Source organism: Pocillopora damicornis, chromosome 14, assembly GCF_964200805.1.
Source record: "Pocillopora damicornis chromosome 14, jaPocDami1.2, whole genome shotgun sequence".
NCBI classification, from domain to species: Eukaryota; Metazoa; Cnidaria; class Anthozoa; order Scleractinia; family Pocilloporidae; genus Pocillopora; species Pocillopora damicornis.
In genome coordinates, this window is record NC_142683.1 from 16021983 (window position 1) to 16046080 (window position 24098).

The window sequence follows — 24098 nt, forward strand, 5'->3', positions numbered from 1 at the left end:
TATAGAAAGCGCTCGCCGCATCGGCACTTTTTTTTCGTTGTTTTGGTAGCCACTTTAGAAATTTAGCCAGGCATTTTAAGGTTGGTAATTTAAATGTGATTTGTTTGCAACTCTGCACAATTATCATGATAATATGCGAAACTTTGTTCGACCATTTCCGCTTGTCGACAAGTCTTTCCACTTGATACAATTTTACCCCGGGTTTATATTTCCTTTTGCCTTTAGAAGCAATAATAATCTACACGATCTTTACTTCTTACCGATCGCGCCATGTTGTTTTTTTGCAACCACACCTTCGGGCATGCTCCGTAGAACTTTGAGTACACCACAGTCAGGGGGTATGGCACTAACCAAATGACTCGGATTAATTGTAATGTTTTCTTTCTTTAATATTGGACTATTTCCTTCTGTCATTTCAAACTAAACTAATAGATAAATATTCGCCACCCAGAATGCCTTCAATGAAAATCACGAACGGGTAGCACTCATGATTTTATGTAGAACAAACAAATGCAATTAGGCAATCTCATTTCAAATTTTCGTTAAATTTCCGACTCGAGTTATGACGAACAAGAACGAGGAGCATGTGGTTCACTCGTTAATTTATGTAGGACAAAAAAAAGGGCAAAGAAGACGATCAATTATTCCAAAATCTATGTGCGAGCTGGATTTCAGTTTTTTTTCATTTTCTACAGGTGTGCTGATAAATATTCAGTTACGCTGTGTTCTTAATATAACCTACATTTTTCAAAAGAAGTCAAATGACGTGTTAAAGAATTCGTATTTTGATTTGTCGCCTTAAATTTTTCTCTGACTGAAAATACCTGCCAAGTTTTGTATCATTTAATAAGCAAGGAGCGTTTTACATCTCCCCTCGAAACATGTGTTTGTGACAACTGCTTCCTCTTTCAATTTCTATAATGCGAACAGGATGTAACACGTAGACGGTAGTTTATAATCAAAATAAAAAGGAAAAAGGCTTCAGATTATCTCGTAACACTCAGTTGTCTCGGTTCTCACTAAATATTCTTCTAAAAAAATAGAGTAAGCAGGGACACAGCACTTTAGATCGATAACATTTTCATAACTTGCTCTTGTCTGCGATCATATGGTCTAGTGTGTTGTTGCCGGCTCACTTTGCTGAAAGACCTATATGAAACCAGGACCCTACGCCTCATACCGGATTGTCTTTATTTTACAATGTAAAAAGTTTTTCTTTGTTAATACAAACTGGCAATGTTACTGATGGAACACTGCGAGTGGGTGAGACAAAAATCCACTTGGTCTAATTAATTATTTCAGAGCTTACCTTAAAACGACGTTTCGTCAGCGATGGAGCGTGGAATTCGTCCTTAAGAACCTGTTAAATTTGTAAAATTTTGCAAGACCGCAGATATTTTGATGAGTTCTTCAGAAGGTGACACGAACGGTGTCGAGAGGGTACTCTTTTCCTAGTGATCTCACGACGTAGGAAATATTTGATTTTATTCCTCTGAAATTTAGCTCGCGATAACTTAGAAGCAACGCTTCGAGCTGGGGATGGCAAGCGTTAAAAATTTCTCGCTGCCACCAGAGATGTTTACTTGACCGCTACAGGATGCAAATGACTCACTTTTTGTTTCACGACCATACTGATGTTTTTACCATTGCGTGACATTCTCAGGAAAACCAAAAGTTGATGATACATTGTGAACTTTCCCGAGGAAATGAGTCATGAATAGTGAATAATACACGGGCGCGCGTAGATGCGAATTTGGTTGGTGGAATACAATTCAAGCACGTAACAAATTGACTAATGTTCATGTAGTGCAATGACTGGGTATGTTCTAACAGACTTCGGACGCTGTTTTAATGGTTCGTGATGGGATGTAAGTTGTTAGGCCTGTAACAAAAAAAGAGCATGACTTTCAGACGGACGAAAATATCGCGTTACTTCACCTTGAGAGAAAAAAAAACTTAACTTATTTGAACTCAAACCACAGGCAGCCCAAGCTCCAGCTGTGAGATGATCATCTTGCGAAATAAGATTCAAGGTGATTTTTTCGGATTTTCTTCATCTGGCGGTGACATACCTGAGTATTTTTAGGAGCTGTGCCGTATTTTGACTTCCCCCACAGGCTCGTCGAATTCAAACAAGGAGTGAAAATACTAGGCAATACTACACACCAATGAATAGTCTACTAGGTTATTTATGATCCAACTGCTTTTTTTTCTGCCAAGTCTTTCTGCTCATTTCTCATAAGGCGGGAAAAGCAAAGTGGATAGAGAAGCGCAGCGTGCGCAGCCTACCGGTCAAACAGATTTTTTTACAGAACAAAATAACCAACTGTACACATGTGGTATATATATTCGCGTTATTTGAACTCTACCTTGTGCAGTTGGATTATAAAATCAAATTATCTCGTTCTACCCCTCACCGATGCAGCACCATAATTTCCTTAGAAACTAAACCCATTTATTCATACGTTGTTAATTACAATGCCTGCCGCTGGTGCGAGGCCAAAAGCAACCAAAATATACTTAATAGACTGCGCTTGGAGTAGAAATCTCCCAAAAACTCAGCATTCTTTGTATACACATACCTTAACATTACTGACATACTTCTTGAGCGCTTCACACAACATTATTCTCTCACTTTCATACGATTTAATTAGCTATACTTTATGTAATTACTTTTATTATTTTGACATTTTTTCTCAGTATTTTTACATGTTTCCTTGTTACTCTAAACGCTTAACTTATGAGGTAAGTCTTAGAAACACAATCCACAAGCATTCCTCATGTTCGAAATGAGAGAAAACGAGTAGCTCCCAGGACGAGAGTGGGTACCCTGTGATTTTTCTTTCCTTCCAAAGTAATGCGGTTGCAAAGGATGTTCCTATCGTCGTTGAAAAGCCTTTCCAAAAAGAAACTTATTCCCCAACTACGCTCCCTGACACAAATAAAACAATAATCGCTTTTCGGCACAGAGAGAAGTTTATTAAGAATACGAACGAAAAGTAAACAACAGCCAATGATGTGTAAACCTCTCTGCCACCCTATGACATCACGTAAAATCACCGAGAGTGGGAGAGTAGGTGGGAAGAAAAACAAAACAGTACAAGACAAAATATCTGGTGTTCGCTTGAGGTGAAAAATGACATGAAATGAAACACAAAACTCCTGAAGCCTGGGCGTGTGTTGCGTGTGAATTGGTTTAGGAAAACAAACGTCACGACTCACAGAAATAACAGCGTTGATCTTGTGTGCCCGAGTGATTAAGGCACTAGGTTCCAGGTTAAAGTCCTTTACCCTGCAACTTACTGGATTTGTTCTCGATTGCTCGAGCTCAACTCCTTGGCTGCACTTTGTCTATAGCTGATTGGTTTGCCTCCGGCCAATTGAGATTTTTAAACTCTACGTTTACCTGCATTGTTTATTGACAATTTGTGTCAGTGGACAAGAAGAGCCACCTCGTAGAATGTTTTACGGATCAGGTAAAATGAACCATGATATCCAAAGTGAAATACTTTCTAGAAACCTTTCCAGTTTTTGGAAGCTACGTACTCACTCCCAGCATCTGAAAATGGATGTTCATAACTGCTGCCCTACATATATTTCCATGTTTTTGATATCGACAATTTTTTGGGATATCAAAGCTTCAATCCAGCTTTAAAAAACTGTGTAATGAACTTGTGGCCAAAAATTACTTAATGGTCACTGCTTGTGGTAAAAGGTTTAATATCATCTCTTTTGTATCATTTACAGGTCGATGAGCGAAGCTTACTTTTGGCGAGGAATGTTTGTTAATTTATAGCCAAGTGGTTTCATGTTACGTACGAAGCAGAACTTAGCACTCATATGTTTCTCTCATTTTCATATGTTCGCAAGCAAACTAAGCATCAACGACAAAACAGCTTGCTTGCAGACTTGGTTTTCTTGCGGGAGGACGCGCTCTTTTCATTATTTCCTGGAAAGCTCCCGATCTTTCTCACTCTTCTATCCAGAACCCTTTATTTGCGAGAAGTCTGTGTTAAATTCTCGCGGTCAGTGGTCGGCGCATCGTGGTGGCCAAAGAAACCGACCGCCCTACACTGGTTTACCTGCGGAACGACGCACCCCTTTGTTTTTCCTGATAAGCTCCCGATCTTTCTCAGTCTCGTTTCTTGGACTTGTCTGTTGCTTTTGCAATCGCTTTGAGTAAATTAGAGCCTGAGGTAGTCAATGGGCGAACGTTTATTAAAATCTGTCAATAACCTCCTCTCCAGCAGTCTGCGCACTCGGGAAGTTTCCCGCGCTTTCCTGAACCAGAGCAAAGGCGCCTGAAAACGAGGTATGAAGTTACGTATACTTGCTAATCTGTTGATTGGTTTATTATCTCGTCTGTTACGTCATCACGACGCGCGAAAATTACAACCCGTCATTATAACTTTCCGTTGGTTGGAGTTAGGCGCTTCATAAGTCATTCGGAGGAAAATTAAAGAAAGTGATGGAAGCAATCAAAGAGATGAGCCCTGTAAACGTGAGTACTATTCGTTGTTAATTTTTTTGTACTTAGGGTGGTTGAAATAAGCTCCTAGCTATATTTCGTCGGGCACATTCGGAATTTGTCGTGTGCCAGGCCTTTGGGCTCCTGCATACATAAAGTTGAGTTGTCTTTATATTAGAAGAAAAAGGAGAATTCATATGTGTTGGAAGAGGAAGCCAAGAGACAAAGCGTAGGGAATGAAGGACCAGATGTAAACGCAAGGAAATTTGACGCCAAAAATAAATAACTGAATAATGGGAAAGGGTTAGCTAAAAGTAACATTAAAGCGGAAATAATATATAATAATATATAATAGATAAAATCAACATTTTGCGCGGTGTTTGTAATGTTACTTTTGCGATCACTTAGCTTCTCCTTGAACAAATTCTATGCATCACGCAAGTGTTTTCACTACTGTTTTTCGATTGGACTCATATCCCCAAAACTCAAGTGAAAAGTAACACCGAAATGAACGCGGAGCATGGAAAAAAAAACGGAGCTGGGAACCAAAAAAACTCCAAAGGGCGGGTACCAAAGCAAGCGCAAGGAAATCCTATTCTTAATTATTGACAGCTACCGCTAACTAATAAACATAAAAGTCTGCCAAATCAAGATGCGCAGAATGAAGAACAATGAGAATTCGGAAAGATTTTGTCGCGGCAAGTGGATCTTTTCACGCGTGAAATGAGAATAAAATGCGCGCGCTTCATTCAGGAGCAAAGTTATCAAGAATCTCAGACTGTAGCAGGTGGAAAGGATACTAGGTAGGTGCGGACAAGGGATAGGCAGAAAACGAACTATTTTCAAGACAACATAGCACTATGGAAAACATTGCAAGATGGAATATCTAAACAAGAAGGCTTTTTCCTATTCGTGCAATAGTGCGGTATTTTTGCGCGGGCTTACAGGCTGGAGACTTATTTACTAGCGAGGTTCCGTTTATACTGAATTGCTAATCTCATTCGTTATTCTTTTTGTTTGAAATAACTTTTTCAATTTTTGGGGATGATCGCCACCCTTGACTTAAAAGGAATCTTCCCAAGAAAAGTGTCAGGGCACGGCGTGGACCCTGGTTACGAGTCAAAACACTGTCTTTACAGGGGAGGGGCAGGGAGTAAATTTAAGGCTAAAACATGGCGAACTTCTCTAACGATCCCAATCGATCGTCTGGCAGACGTTATGAAAGGAGAGTATTAGAGAGTATTGGACAGAGTATCTCTGTCCAAAAACGTGAAGGAGAACTCTAAGTGATCGATAGAGAGGAAAGAAATCTTCAGCTGCTCGTTCATTTTCTTCAAACGTTCACTTTAGTATGGCGGCCGTTTCTTTGTCGAATTGCTGGACACTCAATTTATATGGTGAGGGTCTCATTGTCGTAGAAATGCAATAATCTACCTTTTCAAGAAAGAGCGTAGTTGGATTATTTTACACATTGCAATGGCGCACGTTTTAGCTTATTTTCAACATTTCCCAATTGGAAACTAACTAACCTTGTCTAAAGTGCACAAGATTCTCCTTATTTTCAAACCCTGTTTATCAAATCTCTTTGAGTCTACTATGCATGAACTTATAAGGATTTACCAGCTTTTGGTTTACCAGTCTGTACTAAACTTCAGAATACCCCGCAACTCATTTACATGTGTCGGGAGGCTTTGAAGATCGAGGTATAACACAATAGACGCTATTCTTATTCAATGACATGTAAATAAGTTGCGGGGTATTCTGAAGTTGCTCCGTATATTGTGACAGAACTCTAAAGAATTAAGATTTAGTGTGTATATCATACATGAACTACTTGAACCTCTAAAGGAATCAAGACCAGGGTAATAGTTTCTACTTTACTTCTCTAAAGTGTCTTTTCTCCTTTTAAATACGTAAAAAACATGTAACTTTTTTCATTTTAAACTTGATGCATTAGCTGCCTTAAAGCTAGGAGCCTATTAAGTACCAGGTTCTTGAGTTTAAATATAGAATTATGTCTACACTGGCTGGCTTCAAATGGGGTTTCAAATAAGTGTAGTGCATGCTGTGCTTCAGGAACAATTTGTATCAAAAGAATCAATCATAACTTTTAAATACCTTTTTAAATTAATCATTGTCAGTAATATTATAACAGCAAATGGGAAGTTTATTTATACTTTTCTCTTTCACAGTTTTTCTGCTAAGAAATAATTATAACGATGTATTACTTTCAGAATGCTACTCCCAGTTCTAGAGAGTCAATAAAAATCAGTGAACAGCAGCTTGACCTTTACATTGGAAGCGTAATAGAAGCAGCCACATCAAGCCTGCGAGACGTTGTTGTAAGGGTATCAAGCAGGGTAAACAGTCAGAGAGAGATTTTGGTAATAGAAGTGCATCATCTTTAAATGTGTTTGGAATCTTGACATCATCCTATAGTGAAGTGACACCAAGTTAGAGTCTTACTGCAGTCTGTGAGCCTGAGGGAGGAACTCCAGTCCATGTCCCCAGTCAAGAAGGTAATTACTGCTGTTTCATGAGTATGTTCTATTGTAATAAGTTCAGCCATGGTTTCCATTAGCCTTTTGTATCCTCAATGGACTATTATCCCAATCTGTTCTTACTTAGGATAGTTAGCTTTTTGTCTTAATGCAGTCTTTGAGCCTGGAGGAGGGACTCCAATTCCAGCTCAGAAATACAAGGTCTCCCCAGCAATTGATACCCCCAGTCAAGAAGGTAATTACTGCTGTTTAATGAGTATGTTCTATTGCAAGTAGTTCAGCCAAGGGCTGCCGTTAGCCTTTTGTATATTCCAGTTGGAATATTCTCTCAATCTGTTATTACTTAGGATAGTTAACTTTTTTAAAATTTGCCAGTGTTTTAACTCTTTAACTTAAATATCTGAATGTTAATTCTCCCCATTAACTGCTACACATTTCCTTGTAAATTAGTTATGAGTATTTGATTAGATCAAGGTAAAAAGTTCTACCAGATAAGTTTGAGAATTCTCACTACCTGTTTTCTGGATAATGTGTGAATATTACAGGAAGAAGTAACATGTTAAATAGGGTTAAGCTGAAGAAAGAGTCATTTGCAATTATTATGCATTTGTAGACTCAGTATAAACCTCGCCATGAGTGAAATATAGTTGATGTTTTATCATGGGGAATAATCAAGGAATTTTCTGTGAATGTTTACATATCTAATAAACATAAAAATAAACATTCAAATTGTCAACCATTTGACCTCTTCATATAGTGCTTGTTCAGGAAAGCTCTGACCCTTCTGTTGATCAACCTCCCCAGTCCCCATCATCACCTGAGCCCAGTGGAAAGAAGATTGGAAGTAGAAAGTTCAACTTGCATTTGGTATAAAAGAACCTTTGATTTATTTAATTTTGTATATTCATTCATTAAAATTTATTGATTTTATTTTTACCTTCATTTGCCAAATGATGATGTAGGAGTGTCCTTTGGCAAGTGGTGGCTGTTGATTTTCCTTGGGATAACCTAAATTATCAGTGGGCTCATTAACAGTCATCCTAGGCTTATGAGAAGGAAAATGTTTACTATAGAATAAGTAATGTAGACAGTTAACCTGTTTAAAAATCAAGACAGTGGTTAAGAAGTTCAATCAACATGGGCTGATCATTGATTAATGATTGAATGATTTTATTCTTGATTAGAAATCCTGATGGTTCAAATGGCCACGAAAGTCTTCAGCGGTTAGGCCAACAACAGAGGACATTGAGAAAGGTAAATTGTAATGTAACTATCTTTGTGGTGAAAAATTTAAGGCCGCAATAACATTCTATCATGCTCAGGGTTTTACTGACAGTAAGCTCTTGTATCTGATGAGTATTTTCCTATGAATGATAGATAAAATACCTAAAGGTGAAAGGTTTTTTTTATGTTAACCATTTTGTATTACATGAGATTTCAACTGCAAGGTGTGTGAAAAGTTGTGTGATTGTCTGGGTTAATTGAGATAATTAATGGATAATTAATTTAAGGATTTCCTCTGATGAATTAACTACAATTGAATTAAAAGGAAATGTCACTATTTAACCAAAATTTTTCAAACCATGCAGACTCACAGGTTGAAGTACATTGCATTGCTTTGGAGTAATCTCATCTTACTTGTGATGAATATGATGTCAGCTCTTTCTTCACAAAAAGTGGTGAGTGATTGAAATCCCAAGGGCTTGAGTGTTTGGTTCATGTAGTTTAAGAAAATAAGTCTTAAAAGTGGTATGATAATCTTTTCTGAAAGGAGTTTTCAATATTTCTTTATTCAGATCACTGTGATGAATCAGGCAATGATGTTTTCCTTTTGAACGCTGCATGGGAAGGTACCTTTGGTATCAAAACTGTTCCGAAGGTCAAAATCAAAGATGCTTACTGACAATCTCTGCTCCCAAGTGAGAGTATTTCTTTAATTCAATCTATGTTAATGACTAAACTATGTTAATGACTATGTTATCCAAAAGAAAACTTTCTAAGGTGGTAATTAGATGCACACTCTGCTCAGGATATTTGGGATCCAGTTGAAAGTGCAGTGTAGATACTCACATGATGGTTATATACAATTAAGTTGTTCCTTGTTGTGCAAAATGCATTGAAATTGAGGTAAATTTTTTGTTTCCTGTAATCCAAGATTTTACATCTTGTATTACCAATCATTAACTAAATGTGGCTTAATCATCTTTGTTTGATCTCTGAATTCAGAATTGTAGAAGAGTACATCAAGAAAAATCTTGTCACTGACAAATTCACAATTGTTATCCATGGAGAGGATGATGGTGCAAACCTTTGTTTGATTCAATTGGTAAAAAAATTCTACAAACTATTAAAGAATAGGTAAGAGAAGTTTGTACTGATGGAAACATATACCTACTTCAAATATTAGCAACCAAATCAACAAAGTCAGAAGTCAGATGATAAATTTGGTGAATTATACTGGTAACCAGTCAACTCGCCGACGGACCAACTCGCCGACGCCAACTCGCCGACGTATAAAATCGAGTAGAGACGTCGGCGAGTTGGTCGTCAATCCAATACAACTTATTAGAAGTTAAACATACAGAGAAGTAAACGATATTTAGTAAAAAAACACTGGCGAACATTGGTGAACATCAAACAGAAGCTTAAACATCGGTGAACATTGGTGAACATCACCAATGACTATAACGAACGAGTTATTGTGCGACAACAACACCGTAAAGACTCGTCTTGTCAATCGCTCAGATTTTTTAACGAAAACTTGGCTTTCTAGACGAGATCTGTAGTAAAATGCAATTATTTTTATTTGCAACAAAGTTTATAAGGATCTTAAGGCGAGTAAAGCGAAGTAAACCTCACAACGACTCTAACAGCTTCAGACATGAACGAGATAACTCGTTCGTGTCTTAAGCTGTTATAGTCATTGGTGATGTTCACCAATGTTCACCGATGTTTAAGCTTCTGTTTGATGTTCACCAATGTCCAATGTTTTTTTACTAAATATCGTTTAATTTTCTGTATGTTTAGCTTCTAATAAGTTGTATTGGACTGACGACCAACTCGCCGACGTCTCTACTCGATTTTATACGTCAGCGAGTTGGTGTCGGCGAGTTGGTCCGTCGGCGAGTTGACCGTAAACCATTATACTGGTGCTGGTAAAAAGCATCTTATGATGCTGATAACTTTGCACATCAGTGGATGTATTACTGCAATTATTTTGCTGATAGAGTACAGAATATGGTTTTATCTGACAGATTTTGGTAAATTAATGATATAAATTAAACTGTAATGTCTCTTTCATTGCTTTTTTTCTGCAGGTTCTTTGAAGGATTGAACTTTTGCATCATTTATAGGCCAAATTCACCTTGAAAGCTGTTTTCAAGCTTGCCAAACCATTCATCCTGTGAGTATAAGAGACAAATACTTTATTTTATAGCTGAAAAATATGATACTGATTGATTTTTTATATTCTTGTGAAACTAAAACCAAGTGAATTTAATAAAAGTGATTTTACTGCACTTGGTTTGAGTTCATAAAACTAAAGCCATTGACATTAAAAAATGCAATCAGAAAAAAAGCAGAGACTGTTAGAAAGAGATTATCTGGTTTCATTAACTGAGTTTGTAAATAGGTCTCTGTAAAGAAATTCTAAAGCTGATGTTTCAAGTGTTGTAGTCCTTTGTAAGAGCAAAAGAAGGAGTCTATTAGAACTGAAAGATAAAGCATGACTGTGAACTGCCTATAGAAGGGTTAAATGAGATTGAACACGTTGTAATAAATTCATGTTATGCATGTGAATGGCTGACAGGCTCAAATTTCCATAGAGTGTATGCTAAGATTTTATGAATGTGAAAATATTTTTGGTATTAGACAATTGAAGTTTGTGTTTTCAAGTAACAGCAAGATTAAAAAGAAATTTTCATTGAAAAACATATGTCAAAAATGGGAAGTTATTCTGTTTTACTATTAATAATAATGCCTGTCATTTGCTGACAGTGTTCATCTTTTTTTAGGAACAATGTGAAGGGAAAGATTTCCATGGTAAATGATGTTGGTGAACTTGTTTTGTTCCACAGTAAGTACTTCATTAAAAGCTGTATGAAGTATATGCTAGAAAAGAATATGAATGCATTTGTTTAGCATTTTCAAATATTGGAATGGCATAGCAATGAAGGTAATAACTTTGATGTTGTGATATACTGGATTGCATTACATTCCGTGACATTTAATTAGTGGGTACAAATTATGACAAGTGTAATTGAAAGTTAAAGTGAAGAAGAAGTGAAAACTATTTTTAGATTCAAAACTCCTTGAAAACCTTATTGTTATATTATTAGCATTGAATGTGTTAAATTATGAGTGTTTTTCAGTTGATTTCCCTTTTGGTTTGTTTTAGGTATTCTGGACACAATTCTGTATTATACATAGAATTGTGTCTGGAATACCTAAAGCATGCTAGTTTCTACAGATACCATGTTGGGGCTAGGGGGGAAATTGTTTCATATTGTCTTTTCTTTGTTTATATTTTGTAAACAGAGATTCAAGTTCTGTCAGATTTTTCTATACTTCAATACACCATGTCAAGGATGGGGGGGGGGGGGATTTTTCTTATCGTCTTTTCATTCTGCATACCAATGTTGCATGCCGCCCGTGGCAGATCAGTTGTCAAGCTGTTGCACAGTGATTGACATATGAAGTACTTTAGAGATTAGAGGTTTCTCAGTGTCCTTGTTCGGCCTACAGTATAGCAAGATCATGTCAGTTTTACCCAATTTCTTCCAGCTATGTCTCTGTTGTGATCATTAGGAAGCACTGAAAGCAAGAGCACTGAAGATGCATGGTAGGGGATCTTTGAGGATTTTCAAATTGTAGGGGCTTTTTTTAGGGTTTTCAAATTCAATAGTATCTTCAAGAGAATAAGTCATGACTAAGTTTTAGTCCTTTTAACATGGAGGAGTGCATAATGTCACCGCCATCAAGATCAATTGTGTCTCCTAGTGTTACATCAAAAACTGGCTGCAAAGAACATTGCATGCTTTTTTTTGCAGAGATCCTTGAGGATCTCCTTAAGAAGAGAAGCATAACAACAGCTCTCTCTGTATTCATCATTTTATTTAGTAATGAATATGACAGCAACCAATGAGTGAATCATGCAGACTGTTACATAGCTAATCATTATAACAAGCTGGGCATATTTTTTTTCATTTTTGTAAACTGAAATATATATTTACTTATTATTTGTAAAAAAGAGGTGATAATCACCAAAGCAGACTGTTAAACATGCTTACAGCCAGAGTTATGGATAAGAACTTTCATGAGAAGTAGGGCATATACTATCTCTCAATTTTTGTAAACGTAACATAATCATAAAGGGTCCAATTAAAATGCAAGATAATTACTTCAAATTTTGCCAGACTTCTTTCAAAGATGTATATTCTCTGACCTTGAGGAAATCTTTATATCCCTGACTTTTCCCAGAACTTGCGGCAACCATGAACCATGCTTCTGGTATAAAACTATTGGTGGAATTAGTTCCCACTGACCCCAAGTATTTCCCTGTGTTATTCCCTGTATGTACACACAAGAACACGTGAAACACCTTCTGCAGTTGCTGTCAAATAAAACCAGCAGTGTTTTCAAATCTAATGTGCACCAGGGAAATCCAAAATGGTGGACGAAGTTTAAGAAGAAGATCTGCAAAATAAGGCGTTTCGGCGTCATTATAGCCTCCAATATCCAACGTGTTTTATTTTGTTTGTCTCCAAGATAAAGACAAGATTTACCACCGTTGATCCTTGCACAGTGATCACAGAGCTGTTTCATAATAAACACTGTATTAGCAAAGCTGCACATTCACAGCACTTATTATTTTTTAAATACTGTTGTAAGTAAGGTGGCTCAACTCCATAAGCCCAGTGGCTTCCTGATATACATGACGAATGAGGGAAGTTTTCTTACAGGTTTGAGTGAAGGTAAATCCTGATCCTTACTTCTTTTTTAAAACGGCTAGATAGTGACTAAACATATGTGACACCACTAATGACCTTGCTCATCGAGCTTAGGGAACTAAAATACTCATGCTGAAATTTTGCTTTGCATTCCGCTTTGAGCTCTTAATTCATCCAGCTCAAAATAATATTCTCATCATAATTAATGGAAAGTAATGGTGTAGCAGTTAAGAGCTGGATTCAAATGTACATCAAGTTGGACTCAACTTCTTAATTAAAGTCAATTGAGACAATATTGAAATTCATTTTAACCTTAGAGTGTTGAGTTCTTTTATTATTATTATTATTATTATTATTATTATTATTATTATTATTATTATTATTATTATTATTATTATTATAGCACAGCTATCATATCTAACCTCTCATAATTGCCTCAAGGAAAGTTGGAGTTAACTCAATGGCTTTTTCTGCATCCCCTAGTGAATATACTGGTGATTTCCTGTTATTGAAATAAATATCTCTGATCAGCCATACACGTAGCATTTTAACCAACCACCATTAAAACAATTTTAGGGAAAACTTGTGATGCTCATTGACATCTGGGGTAAGAGGTTACTTCTTTGTATGTTTAAGAGGCCAAGACAAGGCCTACATTCAAAATTATCACCTTTTTCAGAAAACTACTATTAACAGACCAATAGCTTCAAAAGGGAAAAAATGCATATTAAAGCTCTTATCATCTTACCAAGTTTAAAACGTGAAATAGCCCTGTTGTTGTACAGTTTGGCCTTCAGTTCTTTCTCAGTGCAGTTCATTTTAATTCCTTTGGTGTAAAAGTGAATAGCATTGATGAAATCTCCTTTCTTGAAGGCCTCATTACCTTTATTCCTATAAACATCAGCTGTGGCTGCAAAGAAAAAATTTTAAAAAAGTCTGTGGTTGTAGTTAATAATTATTAGTGAATATAAGCAGAGCTGCCAAGATCTGGAGATTCAAAATCTTCAGATTTTTTCCTTTAGTGCCAGATGCCACTTTTGCATCTGCCTGACTTAACCTATCCCCTTAAAAGCTTAGATAATGTGTGCAGTCCCCTCCCCCCTCCCCCTTCACAGGAAAGACCCCTCTCAGTAAATTCATGAGAGATTCATTTTCACATGGAACTTTAATTGGACTTCTTTCTGTAGCCATAGCAAATGTAAGAAGACTGATGCTTCTTACAAAGGTGCTGCTTAAGTTATCCTGGCCTGAAAGAAAGTTGGTTGTAAATGGTAATAAACATCAGCTCAACATTTTCCCAGTTGTAAAATAAATATTTTTTCCCTTCTGAGAATGGGAGAGATACATAGACACAAAATCACAAGCAATTAATGTCATACTATAAAAGCAGCAAAAGAACAAATATATGTACTAAAATATGATTCAATATTTATAAAATACATTTTCAATTGACTGAAATAAATTGGGCAAGTGTTGCAAGTTCATATAATTTGTTGCAACAGCAATTCAAATTATTTAAGAGGCTGTAGGTAGTCGGGTAAAGTCTGTATTTGAGCAGTGGCCCATCTAGGCCCTGAGCTTATAATACTGGTTTCCTCACATGAAGTGAGTGGGAGTAACTACACCCCTTGGATGGGATGCTAGTCCATCCCCTTTCCCCCAGGCATTTCATCAGGCTTACCTGGCTAATTTCTGCTAACCATTTAAAGGTAAACTTTACTCAGATACCAATCTATCATTACCAGTTGATGAATTGGAATCCTAAAAATCAAAGGCAGTTAGTTGAAAGGACGCTTCCAATAAATGACTCGGTGACATTTGAAGAAAAGTCATCGTTTCTCAATATTTAACATGGAAATCAGTATAACAGTACAGTTAAAGGGCGAATCTAAGCAGTCTATCAAAAAAAGAAAAAAAATACTTTTAAACTGTATGAAATAATAAACATAAACACGTGAGATAAGCTGGAAATGTTTATAGGTTTTTGATCAAATGCATCGTAAATAGGGGAGCACATTAAATTAATACTTATGTTAGCCTGACACGAAAGCTAGTGCAAAACACGATCATGATTGTGTGCAAGACACGCAGACGAAACTGAAAGTGTTCCGATCATCAGCGCCTGCACAAAATCAAATCCATGACTTTAATATTCCTTTCAATTCTCCCGAATTACTTATTTTATCCAAGGTAAATGCTGGGTATCGCCTGCGAATTTTTGTGAATTCGACAGCTGTAACTTGTTCAAACAAGCTCAGCTTAATTAGCTCTTAAATAACACGAAGCGGTAATACAATTGATACACCCCAGAATCAAGTAAAAGTTAGCAATCCTCGTTAGTTAACTGCACGAACGTCTTTCACTGCCGGAGATCAGAGAAAATTAGGACAGATTAAGAGCATTTGAGGGAGAAAATGTTAACTGAGAAATGCGAAATAAAAGTATTTACCTTACATTCAAAAATCTGATACAACCATGCGTTCTTACCTCTGTCGAGGAAATGGAAGGCACGTTTGACTGCTTTACGACCTTGCTTCCTCAATCCATCATGGAAGTGTTTTAAAAAAAGTCACTAAGACTGAGAAAGTACCAAGAGAGAGTCGACAGCTTCGTTATAGAACGAAGAATCGTAATTGCGCGTTGTAAAAACGAAAGGGGGAGTCCCCTAGTCCATAACTCTGTGCAAGCTTAAAACCGGAAGTGCGTGACTTTTGTCACGAAGCACCTCCATTCCTGCGAGTTCTCACGCGGTCTCGCTCTCTGCCGATATAGAGTCACGCACTCGTTCAAAAAAGCAAATTCTAACTAAATTCTTGGTGAAGGAGTTGTCCTTGTATCAGGATCTCTTTCACTCATCTTTGACTCGGCAGTTAGTGGCCACGCAAACAATGTCTACCGTGAACAATGTCGCAAGAGCTCTTGTTGACAGGTTGACTGTGAAATTCGCAGGAGAAATGGCGCAGGACACTGATGGTTATGATCTATTCAAGCTCTGTGAGGACCTCTTCTTGACTGAGAATGAGAGGACGAGCATGTTCAGAGAAGGTATTCAGTCTGATGATCTCTCGAAGATCAGATGCTATGGGGAAGATATGAAGAAATCAAGGTTGATTTCAAGGTTAAATTCATGAGTTGCCTTAAAAATCAAGGTGGAAATTAAAATGTGCCAGAACCCCCATTTTTATCTTACTTAATGCGAAAACATAAAATGGAACCTATTTTTTAATTTTCATAATGGTACATGTTTTTGGTTAATCTTTCTAGGACTAGGTTATATACAAAGTTAAACATTTTATTTGATTCTAATGCTAGTTTCCCTTTAGTTTGAGTTAACATATTTGATTTACTCAATCAGTTGATAATTGATTCCTAGGAAGTGAGTCAAACTAAGGTTTGAAGTTCACCAAGAATAAGATTTACTCATGCCGTCTCTTAAGTTACATCATTATTACATGTATTATGGCACTTGAAGTTGAGTTATACTTGACGAATGAGGAAAGTCCTCTTACAGTTTTGAGTTAAGTTAAGTGCTTACTTCTTTTCAAAACAGCTAGACAGTGACTAAACATATCTGACACCACTACCTCACTCAATGAGCAACAGGAAACTAAAATTTTTTCTTTGCATTCAGCATTGAGTCCTTCATCTAACTCAAAATAATATTCTGATCATAATGGAAAGTCATGCCACAGCAGTCAAGAGCTGCATTCAGATGTACATTAGGGTGGTCTCAACCTCTGAATTAAAGTCAATTGAGACAAGATTTAACATCATCTACCTTGGAGTGATGAATTCCCTTTTTTATTGTAGCACAGCTAACATACCTAACTTCTCATAATTGCCTTGAAGAAAGTTAGAGTTGATTGAATGGCTGCTTCTGCATCCTTTATTGAATCCTGGTTTTTATTATTTTATTGTTTTTTTTTTACGTAAATACTGTTACTTTTCTAACATATTTTTGTCAATTCCTCAACATTTTAAGGTAAGTTTTAAACTAACGCGGAACGGCAGTTCTCTGCAACGAAGTATTCAAATTAAACTTAGCAATCATCGGTAGTTGTAGCAGACTTTCACAACACCAGAAATCATAGAAAATCCGTCAAAAGAGTTAATTTAAGCTCAAAAGAAAGGCATTTACCCGATGTATAAAGATCCTACACAACCTGGTTAAGTCACCCTGTCGGGTAAACGGACGCGACTTTTGGCTGTTCTATAAGCCTTTTTTTTACAACCTTGCCACCTCAATCCGTTCTGGGAATGTCTCAAAGGAACTCATTAAGATTAGTAAGGTCCAAATAAATTAAACAGAAGCGTTATCGGACGCGTAATCTCAAGACAACTACCCAAACTACAAACTTGCCGACAGCGTTGCTGTCTAATATTAGGAGTTGTTTTTTCACGGGAAAAACTGAGGCTCAAGCTTGAAGTAGATGACACAGAAAACCGGAAGAAGAGCGCTTCTGCTGTATAGTATGACGAAATTATGGCTTTGTGGTTCAAAACACACACTGCGTTTTTCATGTGTCGCACTGTTCCAACATTAACAATTAAAACAAGGTAATAAATTATACAAGTTTAGAACATTTAACTAGAAGGAAAGTTTTAAAACATTTAGTTCAAACGATATGGAATCGCTGAAAAACTGATCTACATAATAGGTTAGGCGTAACAACAAGAAGCAAGAATTGTAAAAAAAAAAAAAAGGCAACAACTTTTTACGCTCCAAGTGAGCGCAATCATTTCAGTGAGCTGGTCATGTGATCAGGGTAAGCGAAAACGAGTGACTCTGAGGACGAGAATGAAACTCTTTCGATTTTCGCTGTCTTTCTCACTCTAAAGGTATATGGAAACAAAGAATGTTCCTGTCGTCGATGAAAAACTTTTCCCAAAAGAATTTCATTAAACTAATTCTAAAAGTGGTTGTACCAAAGACCTCCAGCAGTTCGTTTACGGTATCCAAATTCAAATCGAGCGAGTTCTTAGCTCGATCTGTTTTATGCATCTCGCGGATTTCCACACTCAGGGCTAAAAGGGTAGCCATGAGATTGATAAAGGTAACAATGAAAAACAAGAACACTGTTAGTTTAGATATAACAAAAATGTAAATGGGATATTTCTGCTTTAAGGAGTTCAACCTGGTGTAATTTAAAAATCCCACAACGAAAGTTCTGAGAATGTAACTTACTATTAAGCAAACAATTACTACCCAAGATGACAAAGATTTGATAGAAATTAGTAGCTTAACATATCGAAACAAGGCGACGGTCAAAAGGATTATTAAAGTCCAAAATGAAGGAACGTATTTGAGCTGATGTAAGATTGCCTTGTAACCGGGGAACTGCGGAACATTCTGAAGGGCAGCTATAGAGATAGCGGTGAAAATACATAGCGAAGCCAGCCACATCATCGTGACATCCTCTGAAAAAGGGAAAGCCGCATCTGTTTTGCACTGATATGCAGTGGATTTGTCCCGGAAGCAAGCAACATCACGAACCATGTACAAAAATGCTCCAACTAGCTGCCATAACAACAACAAACTGAAAGCCAGTGCTGAGAGTTTTACATGATACGGATTTCTTTGTCTTTGTCCTGGAAAAAAGTGCCAGTAGCAGTCGGCTGATTCCTGTAACAGTGGCCGGTGTATCTCAATACAAGTTGTCATGGCAATGTCAACACCACCTGACTAGGATAAGATAAAATTAAGTTGACCTTATAATGAAACAAATATAAGAAAAATATTACAAAGAGTTTCCCATTGATATCAGCTGCACCCCTAAGCGGTCGAAGGACTCCATCACTTTTAACCGAATATAAGGTAGTTTTTTTTACCCTAATTCTTATTCTTGAGAACTTAAAAGATTACAACTGTTATGGTAAATACAGTAACACGCTCTTTAAGTGCCTTCGCCGTAAGCTAAACCATCTTTTACGTATGTGGCACTTGTGATTGGTTTCTTTGATCACCAGACAATCGTGTATGATCAATACAGTTTACCCTGATACTGATATAATTTTTCAGCATACCTTCCATTCGCTCTCCTGCGAATTACCTCTTGACAAACCTTATTACACCTCAGCTTCTTGGGAAGGAAATAACACAGTGATACTCCGCAGCTAAGAGAACCCGTGTTAATCATTAGTTAGCTGTATTTTCGAATTGTCATTTCTTAAGAGGAAAACTTCAAGATATTTAGACCCTTTTTGAAACTAGATTCCCTTTCTTTTCCAGTCTTTCGAGTTAATGTTCCATGCAAAGCAGTTTCCTTGTTGATTTCTGTACCTTGTTTGAACGGAATTTGATCATATGAATTAACGTTTAAGCGTTTGACGAAAATGAAATACTGTATGCATAAATCAATTGATTGAACAACTTGTCAGTTTAGTCGTTGTCTGAATCACTGCTAACAGTGAAACTGTCGGTATACTTCTTTTCATTTCTGTTTACGGCGAAAATATAGATATTTTTCACTGATTTATGATATAATTAAGTGAAATATTGAATGTAAAGATCCTTGTTAATCAGTTCAGGTTAGATTAGGAGCAATCCTTTGAATCAACCTCACCTCTTATTATTTTAAACACTGAATTAGATGCGTTTGAACAAGTACGTAACAAAGAGAGCAAGCAGTCTCAGTATTAAAAATAAAATGGAATTGGATCATCAGGGTTTAAACCCGTTTATATGTTAATTGGAAACAAAAGAATTAACTAACAATTTCGCTTGAAACACGAAAACACGAATACTATGCCATGTGCATTTCTGACCAAACGTGGAACAGGCTATTTACAATTCGTCAAAGCCATTTTCTCTGTCGATCGCATAGAGAGAAAGAAACAGAATTACTAAAAGTAATTGAGTGTCATGAAATCAAAGCCGAAGTAATTTCTTCAGCCAATCAGAGAAGAGGAAGTTATTTCAAAGAACCAATATGAATTCAAAAAAGAAAAAAGCAGACTGCAAAAATCGCGGGAACACGCGAGGGTACAAGTCACGATTGGGTTTAGCGTTGCATCTGATTGGTTGCGAAAGGAGCGAGAGTTTTGTGCACCAATCACAGAGCGTGGCGAAGTAAATCTCGGATTATTTTCGAGGCTCGATCGAAAATTGCGCCAAATGGGATGAGCAGCCATCTTTCGTCTTTATTAAGAACATTCAGTTGTCATTGCACTTGCAAGTGTCTTTGAGAAAATTAAAAAGGCTGGATTGAAATCAAAATTTATTTTTTCACCTTGATATAACTCCAATGTTGTGCGTTTAAGCCAATATCTTCACGTTTCTCCAGTTTTGGTGAAACTTTTGCAAGGGTCTGCCTAGAATGATGCTTTAATGACCGCAATTAAAATTAAATTTCGTTAGCAATGACCGAAAAATCAGAATGAACAGTAATCGTCCGTTCTACCTTTGCGACCGACACCAGTTATTGCCATGATTTTGTTCCAAAATGCGTCCCTGTTTCATGAATTTAATTTCAGTTGCTGACGCATATATTGAAAAATGAGAAATTTAAGGGACTAAAATAGCGTCCACGTTAGTCACCTGACAGCAGACTTGTAGTTCAGTGAGCAGAGCCTGAAGGAAATCAATTTTGATTTCAATGCGCTTATTCACCTTTCAGCAATCGAAGATAGTGAAACATTACATGCATAACATATGAATAACATTACATGTACTACTTAAGGATTATCTAACAGTTACCTTGTGTTTGCCTTAATTAAATAACTTTAAACCCTTTAACTTCCAGAAGTGATTAACGTGTAACTTCTCCCTATTATAACTAGACAGTATTTTGCAAACAGGTAATGAGAATACCCAAACTTATCAGGCAGAAGTCATTATTATGATCTAACACCAAATTCTCGTAACCAATTTAAAAGGAAATGTCTAGCAGCGAGAGAGGAGAATTAACAATCAGATCTTGGGAGTTAAAGGGTTAAAGTCTCTTGAGGTGATAGAATTATCATTAGCTCTTCGGATTAGATAGAGATACTCTACTAGATTAAATCGTTTTGTAAAGAATCCTTTGACGGGTGTATATGCGTGGATAACGAAAATCTGAAAAGGAGAGGTGAACATTAATTAATATGACATGAGTCACAAAAAATGTTTAATGAAGACATACATCAATCAACTAAAAAGTCTTCCTTGGCGCTCCTTCCCTAGTTCCTAGAAAAGAGCACGCGTAGCCTCAATGCTAAAGTTTTAAATTGCTTTCTCCTATGAACTGAGGAGACTGTCAGCGTAGCTCAGTTTAATGAACAATAACTTTGTAAAATTAGCCTAAAACATTTGCGCGCGTTTTCAACTCACTTGGAATTGGAAATGTGAATTCAAACTCTCTGCGTCCCCAGAGATAGATTGTGAACGCAACCTCGTCTGGCTACCACGATCGTGAAACACCTTAGCGATCTTTTGTTTACCAATTTCTTCACCTTCCCTGGACATGGTTTTTGTTACTGTTCACCTTCCTAGAGTGTAACATCAACGACACCACTGCAGTTGTCCTTTACCGCACCTACAAGAGTGGGCATCTCCACTTATCCCGTTTGCAGCTGATTATCAAGGACATTCGTCTCAACTATACGGGTCACTTCCGCCTGCAGGCCACTGAGCGGGAGTAGTAGGGCCAGCATGAAGGAGAGGGACCACCGTGGATTTTGACGCCATTCCTTGAAGTACCCGTACAAATATAGGACATATATATATATACCGAACTAAAGATTAAAGCGTACGAAGGATTTCGCAATCAGAAAACTATTGTTTTGCTTTTCATCGATATATTTTCAACCTTTCAACTATGGAAGAATCTCTTCTATAAAAGTAATGACATAAGCACAAACAGATGACTTTTGCCACCTCAAGTCATAGCGACTCAGAATAGCTACGATCTTATCCTACCAACAACTTATCCAATCTCTTTCAGAGCCCTTTAACAGTCCTTTTATTAGATTTGCGTGCATTAGAGACGTCAACGGAAATTAATGGGACAGTATTATTCATAGTTTTCAGTCTTGAACGGTTGTCATGTTTCTTTTGTTAATTGCACATGTCACGCATCGCATTCGTGTCGAAAAACATTCAGCCTCTCTCAATAAGCCGCAGTTGCCAGTGAATACAATTGATGTATTGGCAAACAGCGAGGAGATTGGCTCTTTTAATCTTAGACTTTGGCAATAAAGAAACTAAATTAGGAAACCACAATGCTTCCCGCTTCAATCTAAAAATAACTGAATTGGAATTGATATATTTAGCCAACGCCCTGATTTTCCCTCCCTGTCCCATCATTTTCTCATGAGGTGTATAATGAGTATATACCGACCTCAGGTTAGTTGGACTGACCTTGCACTGACTCTAGCAGCAGTAATCCGTGGGGGTTTCGAGAATAGAAAGCCACTCTCTTTATGATGCAAAGATACATACCTCTCAATTCTCCTTTTAAGCGTAGTGCTGAATAAATAAAAAAGAACTAAGTTGTAAGTTATGGTAATTTAGATTTAATGTTTTTATGTTGTCGTTTATAATTACCGCTCAGATCGTCACCATTTTTGAACCTCTGGAGCGTGTCCCTGGCCTGCTTTCTTTCCTAAGTTTCTTTTGAGCTCTTCTTCCCTTTTACATTGTAAAACATCATTGAGTGGCGTGAAGATTTAGCTTGAGAATTGTTCTCCACGGTTTCCTTCCTTCGTTTGTTTTCTGTCGGGTTGAACAAGAAATCGTAAATAGAAGTTCTCAGCAGATAATTTCATCGACTCAAACCAAAAAAATTTGCTCACACAAGACATGAACTAATGCCAAAGCGTAATTTAAAATCCCAAAATGTAAAGTTTTCAAGTTACAGACATAAGTTCACTGTATTATTCGTCAGCATCATGATCACTGCAGAGGCCTGGAGCCCAAGTTTATGACGTCATTTATAATTATGTCACATCAAGGGCGCATATCATCATTTGACTAGTCGAAGCAAAGATATTATCAAAAATCCCTTTGTCTTGTACAGGTATTAATAATTTTTCGGACATTTTAGCGCAAATGTTCCAGGGATCAATTTTTTCTGGTAGGTGGGACGCTCTTCATTTCCGACTTCGCGACTTATAGAATGAGTAAATTCGCCTGAATTTGTGCGTTGAGGGATGTCGGAATAACTAGAGAAAAATAATTCCTCTGCACCAATGTAATGATTTACACGTTTTGACCGAATGTCCCATGAGGACAGATCGACCCAGCTTTAATCTACGTTTTACATTTGCACGAAATTGTAATGAATAAATTATGAAAGTACCGCATAAATATTAGAAAATTAGTGGTTTGAAGAACGAAGGAAAGTTCGCGAAATGAATTCTTTTAATTACACAAATATGGCGTATAAGTGCACATTGTCTATACTTATAGAACTTTTATTGTGCTTGAAAATTAGCGGTTTCCCATCAATATCGCTGATAGTTAGTCCAATAGTAACAACATTTTATAATACCTCATCATCAAATGCCATGTTAGTGGTTTTAATTACTGTACAAAGCGTTGAAAGTTGAATTATATAGAAAGTACAACAATGCTAATTAAGATGAATAGTGACAACAAGAAGAGAGGTAAAGCATGCAAGTGTGAGAATTAAAAAGATAGTTTTAGATTTACATGGTGTAATTGTTGATTCAAAGATAGTTGTTCTCTTTGAATACGAATAGCCTCTTTTATCTTAAGCTGAAAACCGGCGGAGTCGTGATCTAAAACATGGAAGTTATCTGCTGAACACAGAGCGCGACAGTGCGGAGAATCTTTCAAATGCCTGAAAATGTGAGAGGCCCTGTCACTTACTAAGTGCTCTCTAGCACGTGTGGAAAAATTCCGGCAGGTTTCACCGACGTAACAGGTATTACAGCCACCACATACAAACTTATAAACCACACGTGAACGGAGCCCGTCAGGGACAGGGTCTTTCACACCAAACAAGTTACCGATTTTGAAGGAAGAAAAAACCAGTTTGATATCCAAGTCATCATGATTGCAATAGCGCTTCATAAAATGGCGGATCTTTTTTTGAGTGATAGTAGAAAAGTGGCCTATGTAGGGTTACTTAAAGTAGAACGTAGGTGAAGTGGTGGGAGGGGAACCCCGGGGATGATGATTGTTTTGAGTCCCAGTAATGAAACGGTTTATAATCTTCTCGATTAATTAAATGAGCAGGG

At 37.0% G+C, this 24098-nt stretch overlaps 3 protein-coding genes and 1 long non-coding RNA gene across 8 annotated transcripts in view; 2 read left to right on the forward strand and 2 right to left on the reverse strand.

Annotated features, from left to right (window-relative positions):
* Positions 1-8235, forward strand: part of LOC149034685 (uncharacterized) — a 340415-nt gene extending 332180 nt beyond the window's left edge. The window contains exon 5 of the mRNA XM_089194403.1: positions 8154-8235. Within this exon, the coding sequence (XP_089050529.1) occupies position 8154 (1 nt within the window). The 3' untranslated portion in view covers positions 8155-8235. The remainder of the gene's footprint in view (positions 1-8153) is intronic.
* A 328-nt stretch (positions 8236-8563) lies between these two features.
* Positions 8564-24098, forward strand: part of LOC149034710 (supervillin-like) — a 122275-nt gene continuing 106740 nt past the window's right edge. For 2 of the 3 annotated variants that reach the window (XM_089194361.1, XM_089194360.1), the window contains exon 1: positions 8771-8888. Coding sequence is in view for 1 of the 3 variants with exons in the window: in XM_089194357.1 (XP_089050483.1) it covers positions 11008-11044 (37 nt within the window). In the remaining 2 variants the exon portion in view is untranslated. Of the gene's footprint in view, positions 8889-9195; positions 9328-10286; positions 10373-10982; positions 11045-24098 lie in introns of all 3 variants that reach the window. The other variant, XM_089194357.1, reaches the window with a different exon arrangement.
* LOC149034711 (uncharacterized) lies at positions 12063-15606 on the reverse strand. Of its 3 annotated transcripts, none has more exons than XR_016183103.1 (5): positions 15405-15606; positions 14599-14678; positions 13666-14164; positions 13340-13419; positions 12063-12783 (listed from the first exon to the last, which is right to left on the reverse strand). It is a non-coding gene; the product is annotated as an uncharacterized LOC149034711 (long non-coding RNA). The 3 variants fall into 3 exon arrangements; XR_016183104.1 differs by having other exon boundaries at positions 13666-13827; positions 15405-15571; XR_016183105.1 differs by lacking the exon at positions 14599-14678 and having other exon boundaries at positions 13666-13827; positions 15405-15571.
* LOC149034712 (uncharacterized) lies at positions 17626-18887 on the reverse strand. Its single transcript, XM_089194392.1, has one exon. The coding sequence runs from the start codon at positions 18577-18579 to the stop codon at positions 17746-17748; it is 834 nt and encodes a 277-aa protein (XP_089050518.1). The 5' UTR covers positions 18580-18887; the 3' UTR covers positions 17626-17745.